The sequence below is a fragment of the Thamnophis sirtalis genome, unplaced genomic scaffold (genome assembly GCF_051295495.1).
Source record: "Thamnophis sirtalis isolate CommonGarterSnake01/CBP01778 unplaced genomic scaffold, rThaSir2_p1.2 scaffold_4, whole genome shotgun sequence".
NCBI lineage: Eukaryota > Metazoa > Chordata > Lepidosauria > Squamata > Natricidae > Thamnophis > Thamnophis sirtalis.
This window is the reverse complement of record NW_028261384.1, coordinates 1,293,611-1,306,265: the sequence shown is the minus strand read 5'-3', so window position 1 is coordinate 1,306,265 and position 12,655 is coordinate 1,293,611. Positions and strand designations below refer to the sequence as shown.

The window sequence follows — 12,655 nt, the reverse complement described above, 5'->3', positions numbered from 1 at the left end:
AGACGAGAAACCTCATTTGTTTTTCCTCCATCAAGCGACCCCATAGTTTAGAGGAACTATCTTTCATTAAAAACGTCCAATGTCACCCATTCAAAAAAGTCCCATTCAGAAAATACTGCACCACAAAGCAATCTCTGAAAAGTTGGACCGACTTGGTAAAGGACTGAAATTGATTAAGCAGATTAGGGCCATATTAGATAAACAGAAACGATTATATTTACCTTAGCCCCAAAGATCAACCGTAACACCAGACACACAAAAAGAAAAACTATAACAGCAGTTAGAGTATTGTCTCCAGCCCAAAGAACACGGAAAGAATACATATTCATACCAGATCTGAATCAGATCTGAATGGGGGAGGGGGGTTGCTGTAGTTGATTGGAACTTTCTTTTTGAAACAAAAGTCTTTCCACTGTCAGGAAATTTCTCCTTAGTTTCAGGTTGGTTCTCTCCTCATTTGGTTTCCATCCTTTGTTTCCTCTCCCGCCTTCAGCTGCTTTGGAGAAAAAGGTTGACCGCCTCCCCCTAGGATAGCCCCACAGTGACTGGAAGACCCCTTAGTTAGCCGTTCTCCAGGATGGTAGATGGTCTCTTACTTGAGCAGCGGTTAGACTAGAAGACCTCCAAGATTCCTTAAAACTAAGGATGGGGAAACGGGGATGGGGGGCATGGTATTTGGGAGGGGACTACTAATTGTGCTGGAGGAAGATTCTGGAGTTTCTGCTGCCCGTCTTACTGCGCATGCGGAGGAGGTTTCCCGCCAAGGCCAACGGCACCGACATTCCATCTGGGTGATGCCTTTCGAAGTTATCTCACACCTGACACAAGAGCCAAGGTGGCGCAGTGGTTAAATGCAGCACTGCAGGCTACTGCTAGATCAGCAGGTCAGCGGTTCAAATCTCACCGGCTCAGGGTTGACTCAGCCTTCCATCCTTTCGAGGTGGGTAAAATGAGGACCCAGATTGTTGGGGGCAATATGCTGACTCTCTGTAAACCGCTTAGAGAGGCCTGAAGGCCTATGAAGCGGTATATAAGTCTACTGCTATTGCTATTGCTATTGACACTTGGGAGAATTCTGATTGGACTGTAACTGGGATGCCAAGGGGTGGGGAATGGGTTATTCTATATATCATTTGCTTTCGCGCCTAAATAATCAGTCTTCACTTTGCTACGCTTCTGTTCATTTATAATTAGTAAAAGTACACTTGATTTCTATCAATGGAGTCTTGTGGTTTTCTTTCCTGATTATCCAATGAAGGAGTGCTGACAGTTATCCTGTTACTCAGGGATGCCTTCCGGTTTCTTTTACTGCCGCTTTGCTCATGGATGTGCTTCGGGAGTGCGTGCATGTGCAGAGTAAAAAAAAAAAGATTTGGCCGAGTAGGTAGTACCAGTTGGCTGAACCGGTCCAAACCGGTAGGACCCCACCTCTGCTGTTACTCTGTCATTCTTTTACTCTTTATTTTGTTATTCTCTTTATCCTGTTACAGCTTCTCTGTGTTCACGTAGGTTTACCTAGTTTTTCACAAATGACAACTGCAGCGAGATTATTACATGCAGAGTGTGTGTGTGTGTGTGTGTGTGTGTGTGTGTGTGTGTGTGTGTAAGATTTGTCTTTATCTACCATTGAATGAATTGAATGTTTGAATTAATGAATGAAGAATGAATTAGCATGATGGGCCTCATGGCGATGTCTGAGTGTCTTCAGAGCACATCTTAACTTTTGATTTGTATTGAAAAGCTGTGCTTTTATTCTTCCCTTCCTCTTTTCACAGTGCATGAGAGAATTTTTAAAAAAGTCCACTGTGGTTTTGTATACATCCACTCTATATTTTTCTTCCTCCTTGATTTGAAAGGGGGGTCCCTTCCTCCCCCAGTCCAGGGGTTTCCCACCAGGCTTGGAGAGGTCTGAACAGAATTGTTGGCTTGCTCCATCCTCCTTCTGCCCCTTATCATTTTTCTTCTTGGATGGTGCTCATCCTGCCCCAATGGCCTTCCCTAAGTTGCTCCTCAACCATTGGCAGTCACTAAGACAGGGAGGGGCCACCGAAGCACCTCTTAGCAGACACTTTGTGGTAGGTGACCACAGTCGTGCAGAGCTCAAGGGACTCGCACAAGTTCAATTCAAGATCATCCACACCTCGTAAGTCAGAGACCTGGGTGGGGTGGGGTGGAATTCACACTGAAAATGTCTGCTTGAACTCTGTTCTTTTATCTATGCTTAAATTCAGGTGTTTCTAGGGTTTTACTACGCAGTTGCAAACTGTGCAAAGCTGCTTAGGCGAGATGGGTGCTTTAGAAATTAATGTAATTTGTAAGTAACTGTAAGTAATTTGTGTGTGTGTGTGTGTGTGTGTGTGTGTGTTTGTTTCTTCACTTTTAGGGAAGGGGGTAGGAGAGGCAGGGAGGGCAGCCCACCAGCTTTCTTTCTCTGTGTCGGGGCAGCCAGCCTCTGCTGGCGGACTGGCCCTTTCTTTCTTTTGCCGCAAAAGAAAGAAAGCGGCTTTTGGCCACCCCAGTGCTATGTCCGACATAGAGGTGTCCCACGGCTGCACCTATTCCAAGCCCAGCCCTTTTCTCCGCTCCTCTGCAGAGTGGTGGCCGGTTAGCGGCTCTGCTGGCGGAGTGTCCGGCCATGCCTGGCTTTTGCTTCCCACCCGGAGGGAGGATGGCCAGCCTGATAGGCAGCCTCTTGGGCTCTCAACTCATGGCTTGGTTCCAGCACTACTGCGGGCTCTTCCCGCGAGGTGAGAAGGACCACTCAGGTGATGGGGAACGGCAGCCAACCCCCGACTCTGCGGGGCATCCGCAACAGGCAGCACCTGGGCTTCGGTCTGCCAGCCAACTGCACCACCTGCAACGGCAGTCCTGGGGATGGCTGGAAGGTACCGCGTTCAATGGGGGCAGGATGCGAGAGGAGCCGGAGCTCAATTTGCAGCCCTGAACCCAACAGGGGCTTGAAAGCAGCTTTTGGCCGCCCCGCTGCTATGTCCGACATAGAGGTTGTCACGCATGGCTCGCTTTTTACAAGCTGCCAACGCTTCCTGCTCGGTCACTGACCTGGTGCTTTGCCCCCTCCAGGAAATATCACCAGGTTATCAAGGCCCACCAGATGGCAAAAGGTTCCTTTTCCCATATGGCCCATCTTCTTTCCATTTCTGTTAGCTTACGGGAGGTGTAGGCGCAAGATTGTGGGTTCCCATCTGCATTTGTTTGGAGCAACACTGTCCCCACAGCAATGTCACTTGCATCTGCTTGGACCACAAACAGTGCGCCAATGTCCAGATCTTTTAAAACTGGTTCAGCTGTGAAATACACCAAGCAAATTAGAGGAAGAGTGGGAAGCAGAGGAGAGAAGAAAGATAGGAAGAGAGGGACAGGAGAGAGAGTAAGGGGGAGAAGATGAGGAGAATAAGGAGGAGTGGAAAGGGGAGAGAGGAGAAGGAGAAAGGAAGGGGAAGTAGAGTAGAAAAGGATGATGGAGGGAAGAAAGGAGGTAGGGAGGGGAAGGAGAGAGGCAGAAGAAAGTTTTGGATAAGGCATAAATATGGTGTATGGAGAGCAGAAGAGCCAATAATGGGGGGTTTTTTGGGGGAGTTGATGGCAAGATGAATTGATGTAATTATTTAATAACACAACATGATTTTGGCTATGAAATAGTATACATGTGATTATATGTTATGAAAATGGAAAATAAAAAGTTTTTATGATAAAATTTAAAAAAAATTAAAAAACATTTTAAAAAACCTGGTTCAGCTGCAAACAGCTGCTTCAACTTCTCGAACGCTGCTTGACAGTCCATAATCCAGCTCAAGGGCTTACTAGGTCCAGGTTTAGTTTCTTCCTTTGATTTTAGGAGATTCGTGATGGGGATTGCACTGCTCGCAAATGAGGATATAAATTGGTGGTAGAAGTTAGCAAACCCAAAAAAAACTTTGTAGCTGCTGCTTGCTGGTGCGAGGAGCTGCCCATTCAGTAACAGCCCGGACATTCTCCGGGTCCATCTCGATGCCCTCATGGGAAATATAGTACCCCAAATAATCAATTCTCTCCTGGTGAAATTCACACTTAGACAATTTGGCGTAAAGTTCAGTGGCCCAGAGTCTCTAGAGGACTGAGTGCACCAATGTCACATGTTCCTCACGTGTTTCCATGTAAACAAGGATGTCATCAAGGTAAAATACCACCCCCTTGTACAGGTGTTCATGCAGCACCTTGTTTATCAATTGCATGAAGACTGCTGGCGCCCCCTGAAGTCCAAATGGGAGTATTCTAAATTGGAAACATCCCAAATGGCAATTAAAAGCAGTTTTCCATTCATCTCCCTCATTTATTCTGATTCTGTAGTAGGCTTCTCTTAAATCTAATTTCGTGAAAAAATTTTCCCTTGCCCAAATGAGCTAACATGAGGGCCAGTTGACACACGTTTTCCATGCAAATGGCATTCAGGTTCTTGTAATTGACACACAAATGATCAGTGTCAGCTTTTTTCTCTCTGAACAAGACGGATGCGATCACTTGCAGCCCAGCAGGTTGTATGAAGTTTAAGTTTTTATCAATGACATTGCGTAACTCCTCCATTTCACATGGGGTCATTGAGTAAATCTGTGGCTTAGGGAGTTTTTCCCCTGGGAGGATTTCTATGCTGCAATCAGTTGCACGATGGGGGTTGGGGAATTTGTCGGAAGCCCTTTCACTGAAAACTTCTTTGAGATCCCAATATTCTTGCAGAATTTTTTCCTCCCCCTTAAGATTCTCCCACTTAACGGCTGCTAGGTCTGTTGCAGTCTATTGGAGACCTTCCCCTCCCCCTCTGGTGGTTTTCCTGCATGGATGCATAGCCATCCTTTCCTCCAGTTCACGTGCGGGTTCCATTTCCACAGCCAAAGTAATCCCAGTATGAGGGGCCAATCCATCCCTGGCACAATGACAAAAATCGAGGTTTCTTGGTGATCTCCCATCCACATTTCTACTGGATTGGTTACAAAATAGACACCGTCCCCCCCAGACACTGACCCATCCAACTGGCAAAAGGCAAAGGGTACTTTCATAGTTCTCAGTCTTAAACCCAATTTTTCCACCACCTTTGGACTAATTACACATCGGGTGCAGCCAGAATCTAAATGTCAGTTTACTCAGGGGCACAAAATTGTATGACAGGCCCATGAAGCTAACCCACAAAAACCAGTTTAAAGCTTTCGCATTCCCTCCACTCAACTTTGGGTTCGTTTTTTGGGGAAGGACAGACATTTGTCCTCCTCCTCCTCCTCCTCTTCCTCCTCCTCCTTGCAAACCCCCTCCCTTCTAGCACTGATAAACTTTGGTAGTTGAGTCATGAAGCATCTGCAAGGAAACCTCTAAGCTCAGAGAGCATCAAGGGCCCCGCAATCCTTTCTCCACCTTCTCTCCCCTCCACATCTCCTTTCCTTCTAGCACCTATAATGTAGCCTAGTTGGGTCATGAAACATCTGGGGGGGGGAATCCGACTGAGCTCAGAGACCCCCAAGGACCCCTCGTGTCAACCCTCGGTAACCTACAAAGATTCCCCTTTATGGACGGGATCTGATTGATGTTTTATGAAGATCGTGGGTGGGGATTCACACGCAACTGTGCTTTCTCCTTGTTCTTCTTTTCTCAGGAGTCGCGATGAAGAAGGCCATCATCATAGCAGTCGTCATTGCATTATGCATGATTGGATTGGTATGAACCGAGCAGCTTTGTCAACGGTGGTGTCCTCCTCTTTAAATGGGAAGGGGTTTCCAGGCAGGCAGGCAGGCAGCTGTCTGTTCCCACCCACCCCCACTTGACTCAAAAGCCACTTCCTGCCGTTAAGCCCTTGGTTGTGTCTAAAAAAGGAGAGGTGATGAAGAAGAAAAGCTCCCACATGGGTCATTGCAAGGCCATATAAACCTGGCCAAGGCCAGATGTTCTGACTCAGCTCCCCAAAGAAGACAAACCCTCTGTAGTTAAATCAATGATTTGTTTATTAGGAGTGCCAGCAGTTTCTCTTTCAATGCGGGCTAACAAGTCTGTCTGGCAGGGAGATGAATAGCTGTCTGCCACACCTATTCATCTCTACCCCCTGCCTTTTATCCCCACAGCTAGAGTGGGGCTTTGCTGGCAGCGGTGGCTCTTCTGTCCCAAGGACCAGCCCATAGATTTCCACTGCTCTCCTCTCCTCTTCTGCACATCTGCACATCAGGCACTGGACCCAGCTGTTCTTCCTCTTCCTCATCAGCCACCTCCAGACCTGGGGGCTGTTGACTCTCCATCTGAGGGCTGACAGACGGACCAGGCTGCACCTCTGTCTTTCTCTCTCTGCCAGCTCCATTCCTTCTTCCCCCTCAGAACTCTCAGGTTGCCTTGATGCTGGCCCTGACTCCCACGCCTCCTCCTCCTCCTCCTCCTCCTCCTCCTCCTCCTCCTCCTCCTCCTCCTCCTCCTCCTCCTCCTCCTCCTCTGATTCGGCTGCTGGAGTGGCATGCAGCTTACAGGCCATTTTGAAAAGGAAATATTATAAATATATTAAAATATTCAGAAACCATGGAGACAGCAAAATATTCACCACCATGGAAGTATCTGAGAATGTGGCTAGTAAAGAAAATGTATATTTGATTATTCATGTTACAACAGCAGCTAGGATTGTATTTGCACAAAACTGGAAAAGTGAAGAGATCCCGACCAAAGGGAATGTGATTAGGAAAATATTAGAATGTGCAGAAATGAACAGATTGACACTGGCTATCAAAGAGAAAAAACAAACCAATTATTATACAATCTGGGAATCTTTTTACTGGTGGTTAGAGAACAGACATAATAATTAATAGGGGAAAAAAGATATCTAAAGTATAGAAAACTTATTAATAGTCAATAGAACTAATAGAACTAATAGATAACTAATAGATTTAAATAAATTACAATGGGATTGTTATAATATTAGATACTTAAGGCATTGGAAATTAAATTATGAGATTAAATTTTGAATAAGACTGTATATTTTAATGTTGGCACATAATATTTATACCCAGACACTGGTTCATGGAAAATGGATTGTTTATATAAAAATAAAATTTTAAATGTAAAAAAAGAAAGAATGTGGCTAGTTGCCGGGAACCTCCATGCCTGGTGGTCTAAGGGGGTCTTGAGGGATTTTGACAGTAAGGGTGTCAGGGTTCCAAATAGCACCCAAAATTAAATCAGAGTCCAAAGCAAAGGATTCCTCAAAATCCCAATTTATGAAGAGAGCCATGTTGGCACATCTGGGAAAACCCAACTCTGAAAGCTTCCAGGTTTTCTCCACCTAATTGAAAGTTCAAGATCTTGCCCCCACACCCACAAGCCCATCCCATGGTCCAATTTCCCAGTGCCATGCTGGCAGTTCCACCCATCCAGTTCCTGTCAGGTGCAGAGACAAAGATGAGCATGGCTTTCTAGAAAGAATTTTGTTATGGCTGCACAGTAATTTAGGTTTAGGTTTAGGTTTATTGACATTTGTAGGCCGCCCTTTTCCCTGAGGGGACTCAGGGCGGCTCACAGAAACCAAGGGAGGGGGAATACAACATTAAGACGACAACATATAATAAAATCAACACCATACATTCAATATTCGGGCGGGGTAACGGTCCTTATCCCCAGGCCTGACGGGCGAGCCAGTTCTTCAAGGCTGTGCGGAAGGCTTGGACGGTGGAGAGGGTACGAATCTCCACGGGGAGCTCGTTCCAAAGGGTCGGGGCGACTGCTGAAAAGGCCCTCCTCCTTGTAGTTGCCAGCCGACACTGGCTGGCCGATGGAATGCGGAGGAGGCCCAGTCTATGCGATCTTATAGGTCGTAGGGAGGTAATCGGCAGAAGGCGGTCTCTCAAGTATCCAGATCCACTGCCATGTAGGGCTTTATGGGTGAGTAAAAGCACCTTGAAGCGCATCCGGAGATCGACAGGTAGCCAGCGCAGCTCGCGGAGGATAGGTGTTATGCGGGTGAATCGGGGTGCACCCGCGATCACTCGCGCGGCCGCGTTCTGCACTAACTGAAGTCGCCGGATGCTCCTCAAGGGCAGCCCCATGTAGAGCACATTGCAGTATTCCAGCCTAGAGAGCACAAGGGCCCGAGTGACTGTTGTGAGTGCCTCCCGGTTCAGGTAGGGTCGCAACTGGCGCACCAGGCGTACCTGGGCGAATGCCCCCCTGGTCACAGCCGCTAAATGGTGGTCGAATGACAGCTGTGGATCCAGGAGGACTCCCAGATTGCGAACCCTCTCTGAGGGGTATAAAATTTGACCCCCCAGCCTGAGTGTTGGAATGTTGGCCAAATCTTTGGGAGGGAAACACAACAGCCACTCGGTCTTTTCTGGGTTGAGCACAAGCTTGTTAATCCTCATCCAGTCCATAACGGCCTCAAGACCCCGGCCCATCACGTCAACCGCTTCATTGATTTGGCACGGGGCGGACAGATACAATTGAGTATCGTCCGCATATTGATGGTATCTAATCCCGTGCCTGCGGATGATCTCTCCCAGCGGTTTCATGTAGATGTTGAATAGCAGGGGGGATAAGACCGAACCCTGCGGCACCCCATAATTTAGGGGCCTTGGGGACGATCTCTGCCCTCCCACTAACACCGACTGCGACCTGTCCGAGAGGTACAATTGACTCCGTACAGTCCCCCCTCCCATTTTCCCACAATAAAAAAGGCACAGAACAATAATAGAAAGTGTGGCAAGCCAACGATCCAAAAGAAAACTGCAGGCCTGACAAAGGGCGAGCTCCCGTACTGACCTCAGTTCCTGCCAACTTAGCAGTTCCAAAGCATGAAAACGTGAGTAGATAAATAGATACTGCTTAGATGGGAAGGCGACAGTGCTCCCTTACGTCATGCTGGGCACATGACTGCAGAGATGTCTTCTGGTTCAGTGGCCTCGAAAGAGAGATGAGCCTCATTCCCGAGAGTCGGACATGAGTGGTGGAGTAAAATCCACAGGGACCCCTTTAGCTTCCCCTCCTTTGGGAGTTGAAAGACCACTGGGGTCAGGTTGGCTTCATCAGATGTTGGACTCTTTCCTTTCCTTCATGTCCTTCCTCACTTTCAATTTTCCCGGACAGGGGTTGCCTAGCAATCAGATTACTCTCAACATGTCCGAGAATTCTGTGGATGACCAGTACATTGACTGCAACCCCAAGAGAGAGGATGAGCTGAAGAACTCAGAAAAGATTCCCCTGCCAGAAAAATATGTTGAAACCTGGGAAAAGGCCAAGAGCCACTGGAACAGTCTCGGTCAAACTGTCGGCAGCTTCAATCGTATTTATGGCATTGTGATTGTGGCCTACACAATTGGTAAAAAAGACCTGTACCGTGAGTTCAATACCGCTGCAAGAGGAGCTGGGAAATCCCAGGATTCTTACGACCAATATGCCTTCAAGGACTTCCACCTCCTCCTCACCAAAGCTCTTCAGGCCAAGAAGAAGACGTCCAATTGCTATGAGGTCTTCCGCGGGATAAAAGACATCCATTTCGCCACCTCCAACAAGGCAGAAGTCCGCTTCGGACAGTTTGCTTCCTCCTCATTGGACAAAAAGGTGGCCCAAGGATATGGTGAGGACACCTTCTTCTCTATCAAGACTTGTTACGGAGTGCCCATTCATGACTTCGCATTAGATAAAACGCAAAAGGAAGTTCTCATCCCACCCTATGAGACCTTCACCGTGACCAACTACACAACGACCCAAAAGGGGATCTTCATCCGGCTGGTGTCCCTGAAGGTTTACAGCCGCTTCAACTGTGAAAAACTGAAAGGTAAGAGGCTGGAAGAAGGGAGAACGTGGGGTTCAAGGGTCTGAGGGAATTTCTCAGTCATATCTGAAGCTGCTGGAGAACCAAGTCAGTTCCAGATGGACCAAATGTCTATGGAGATTCTCAATAATGTAGCTTATGATTTTCTTGGTGTTTTCTTTGAAAATGTTTCGCTTCTCATCCAAGAAGATTCTTTAATTTCCTTGGATGAAAAGCAAAACATTTTAAGAGAACCCCTCCCCAAACAGCTCCGAGACTCCCATATGGACCATGTCTCACCACCAGATGGATTTGTATCTGGCTGACAAACTGTACTCAATGAGTAGTCCTTAACAGTACTACTTCTAATTGGAAGGAAGGAAGCACTGGGGATCCACAAGGTTCTGTCTGAGGCTCAGGATGCTTCCATATCTTCATAAACTACTTAGGTGGGAGAATAAAATGAGAACTTTTATCAAATATTTCAAAGTTTCAGGGGCTGCCAGAGAGAGGAGGGGGTCAAGCTATTTTTCAAGGCACTGGAAGGCTAGACAAGGAATAATGTTGGCAGAGCCCGCTTTCCCAACCAATCTCGCTGCAATGCTTCCGGCTTCCCTTCTCAATCTTCCTGATGCCCCCCTCACACACACAATCATTTCTTTTCTTTGACGGTGCCCATCCCACCCCAATGCCACAGTGAGGAGGGGGTCAAGCTATTCTCCAAGGTACCCAAAGGCCAGACAAGGAATAATGGATGGAAACTGACCAAGGAGACATTCATGGAAATAAGGAGAACTTTTCTGACAGTGAGAGCAATCAACTGATGGAACAGAAGGTGCTGTTAGAAGGTGTGGGAGCTTCATCACTGGAGGCTTTCAATGAGAGACTGGACTGCCCTCTGTCAGAAATGGTGTAGGGTCTCCTGCTTTGGTGGAGTGGAGGTTGGATTAGATGACCTACTCACTACCATGTTACCCCCTCCCTCCCCTCACCCCTTTTTTTGTCTTCAGAACTGTAGGCCTCTTAACTCGCCGCCACATTGATCTGTCCATCTCTTATCCTGTTTTTGTCTCCACAGATGCAGGTCTCTCAACTGCTATGGGGATGCCCTTCCTTCTGTGGAGTCTCCTTCTGACCTGGACCACCTCGGGTCTCTAGGAAGCCTCTGACAACCTCGCCCTCTAGGGAGAGAGCATCCCTAGGAAGGAGGCCAAGTGCAACATGCAAAATACCTCTGCAAAGTGTTTTTCCCCTCCTGGCAAATATGCAGACCCTCCTTTCCATAAGAAGCTTGCTGTCAGCTTCTGCTTTGCTATTGCTTCAGCCGCCATGAAATGGGGAGGGAGGGCATGGTATTTGGGAGGGGTTACTCATTGTGCTGGTGGAAGGTTCTGGAGTTCACCAACTGATCGGCCTGCGCATGCGTGGGTGTTTCCCGCAAGGTCTAACGGCACTGACATTCCATCTTCATGATGCCTTTTGAAGTTATCTTGCACCTGACATTTGGAAGACTTATGATTGGGCTGGGACTGTGATGCCAAGGGGTGGGGAATGGGCTATTCTATATATCAACTGCTTTCGCGCCTAATTAATCAGACTTCACTGTGCATTGCCTTTAACCATTTTTAATTAGTAAAAGTACATTTGATTTCTACACATGGAGTCTCATGGTCTTTCTTTCCTAATTAACTAATGGAGAGGAGCTGACACTTGCTTTGTGTCTTGATTTCTGCTCTCTCCTAGCTTGAAAGAAAGAATGAATCTGAACTGATTTGCTTGGCAATTTGGTTGACAATCGTAAAGGGACTCTGATGATTTTTTTAAAAAAAATTGTTTTGTAGGCGCCATGTTAAAAAGCTAACAATAAAGCCTAAACTTTGACCCGTGTTTCATTTCTCACCCATCTTCAGCCCAGAAAGAGGAATGGAAGAAGTGTGTGTGTTTTTGTGTCTGTGTTTGTGTGTGTGTGTGTGTGTGTGTGTTTGTGTGTGTGTTTGTGTGTGTGTGTGTGTGTGTGTGTGTGTGTGTGTGTGTGTGTGTGTGTGTGTTAGAGACAGAGAGAGAGAATGAGAGAGAGATCACTGCCGGTTCCAGCAACCCAGGCCGGCAAATTGCAACCGGTTCGGCCAAACCAGTCCGAACTGTTGGAACCAACCTCTGCGACTCCCCCAGAATAAACCAATTCCCACAGCTCTGCCTAGGCCCTGTGCAATGTGAGCAAGGGGGAGTTTCTGAGATGGAGGTGGGAGATGGGTGTGTGGAGGGGGAGCTTTGACTGAAAGATGGAACACCCTCCTAAATATGAATCAGATCTGAATGGGAGGTGGGGTTGCAGTGGTTGATTGGAACTTTCTTCTTGAAACAAAAGCATAATCCAGAAAGCTTGAGTCCCATCTACCCTCGGGGCCTTTAACAGAATAACAGAGGTGGGAGGGACAACGGAGGTCTTCTAATTTAACTGTCAGCATTCTAAATAATACACCCATTGAAAGCAGAACTCCAAGGCAGGTTCCAAATGCCCAATTAAGAATTGAGACAGGTATGCCTCAAATTCAGGTAAGAGCCTGGAAGATGATGATCATTTATTGGCTTAAAATGCATTTCTTTCCAGAAGGACTGTCCCCACTAGTGTTGACTGACAATTTCCCTTCCCCCTGGAAACAGGCAATTGATCACAAGCTGGGCTCTTATGGGCTCTCACCATTATTCTTAATGCCCCTAGGCTTTGAGCAAGCAAAGCAAGTAGTAATCAATAGAATGAGGGACATGGAGTTCCAAGAAGAACTAAATAGGTTGCCTCTCCACAGTAGGGACAGAATCAAACAGGGTGTGTGGGAATCGGCAAGATATCTAAATGACCTGATCTCCCCAAAACAAAGAATAGCTTTCTTC

At 47.1% G+C, this 12,655-nt stretch overlaps 1 protein-coding gene across 1 annotated transcript; it reads left to right on the top strand.

Moving 5' to 3' along the window:
* The first annotated feature begins 2,086 nt into the window (after positions 1 to 2,086).
* Positions 2,087 to 11,602, top strand: LOC148045709 (erythroblast NAD(P)(+)--arginine ADP-ribosyltransferase-like). The gene is made up of 4 exons (XM_087712288.1): positions 2,087 to 2,143; positions 5,639 to 5,700; positions 9,097 to 9,787; positions 10,842 to 11,602. The coding sequence occupies exons 2-4, from the start codon at positions 5,647 to 5,649 to the stop codon at positions 10,919 to 10,921; spliced, it is 825 nt and encodes a 274-aa protein (XP_087568414.1). The 5' UTR covers positions 2,087 to 2,143; positions 5,639 to 5,646; the 3' UTR covers positions 10,922 to 11,602.
* The last annotated feature ends 1,053 nt before the right edge of the window (positions 11,603 to 12,655 follow it).

What these genes read in the sequence shown, in the direction of transcription:
- LOC148045709 (XM_087712288.1), top strand. Translation starts at nt 5,647, where the DNA reads ATGAAGAAGGCCATCATCATAGCAGTCGTCATTGCATTATGCATGATT. An exon ending in CATTATGCATGATTGGATTG is followed by an intron (nt 5,701 to 9,096) that starts GTATGAACCGAG and finishes TTTCCCGGACAG; the next exon opens with GGGTTGCCTAGCAATCAGAT. An exon ending in CAACTGTGAAAAACTGAAAG is followed by an intron (nt 9,788 to 10,841) that starts GTAAGAGGCTGG and finishes TTGTCTCCACAG; the next exon opens with ATGCAGGTCTCTCAACTGCT.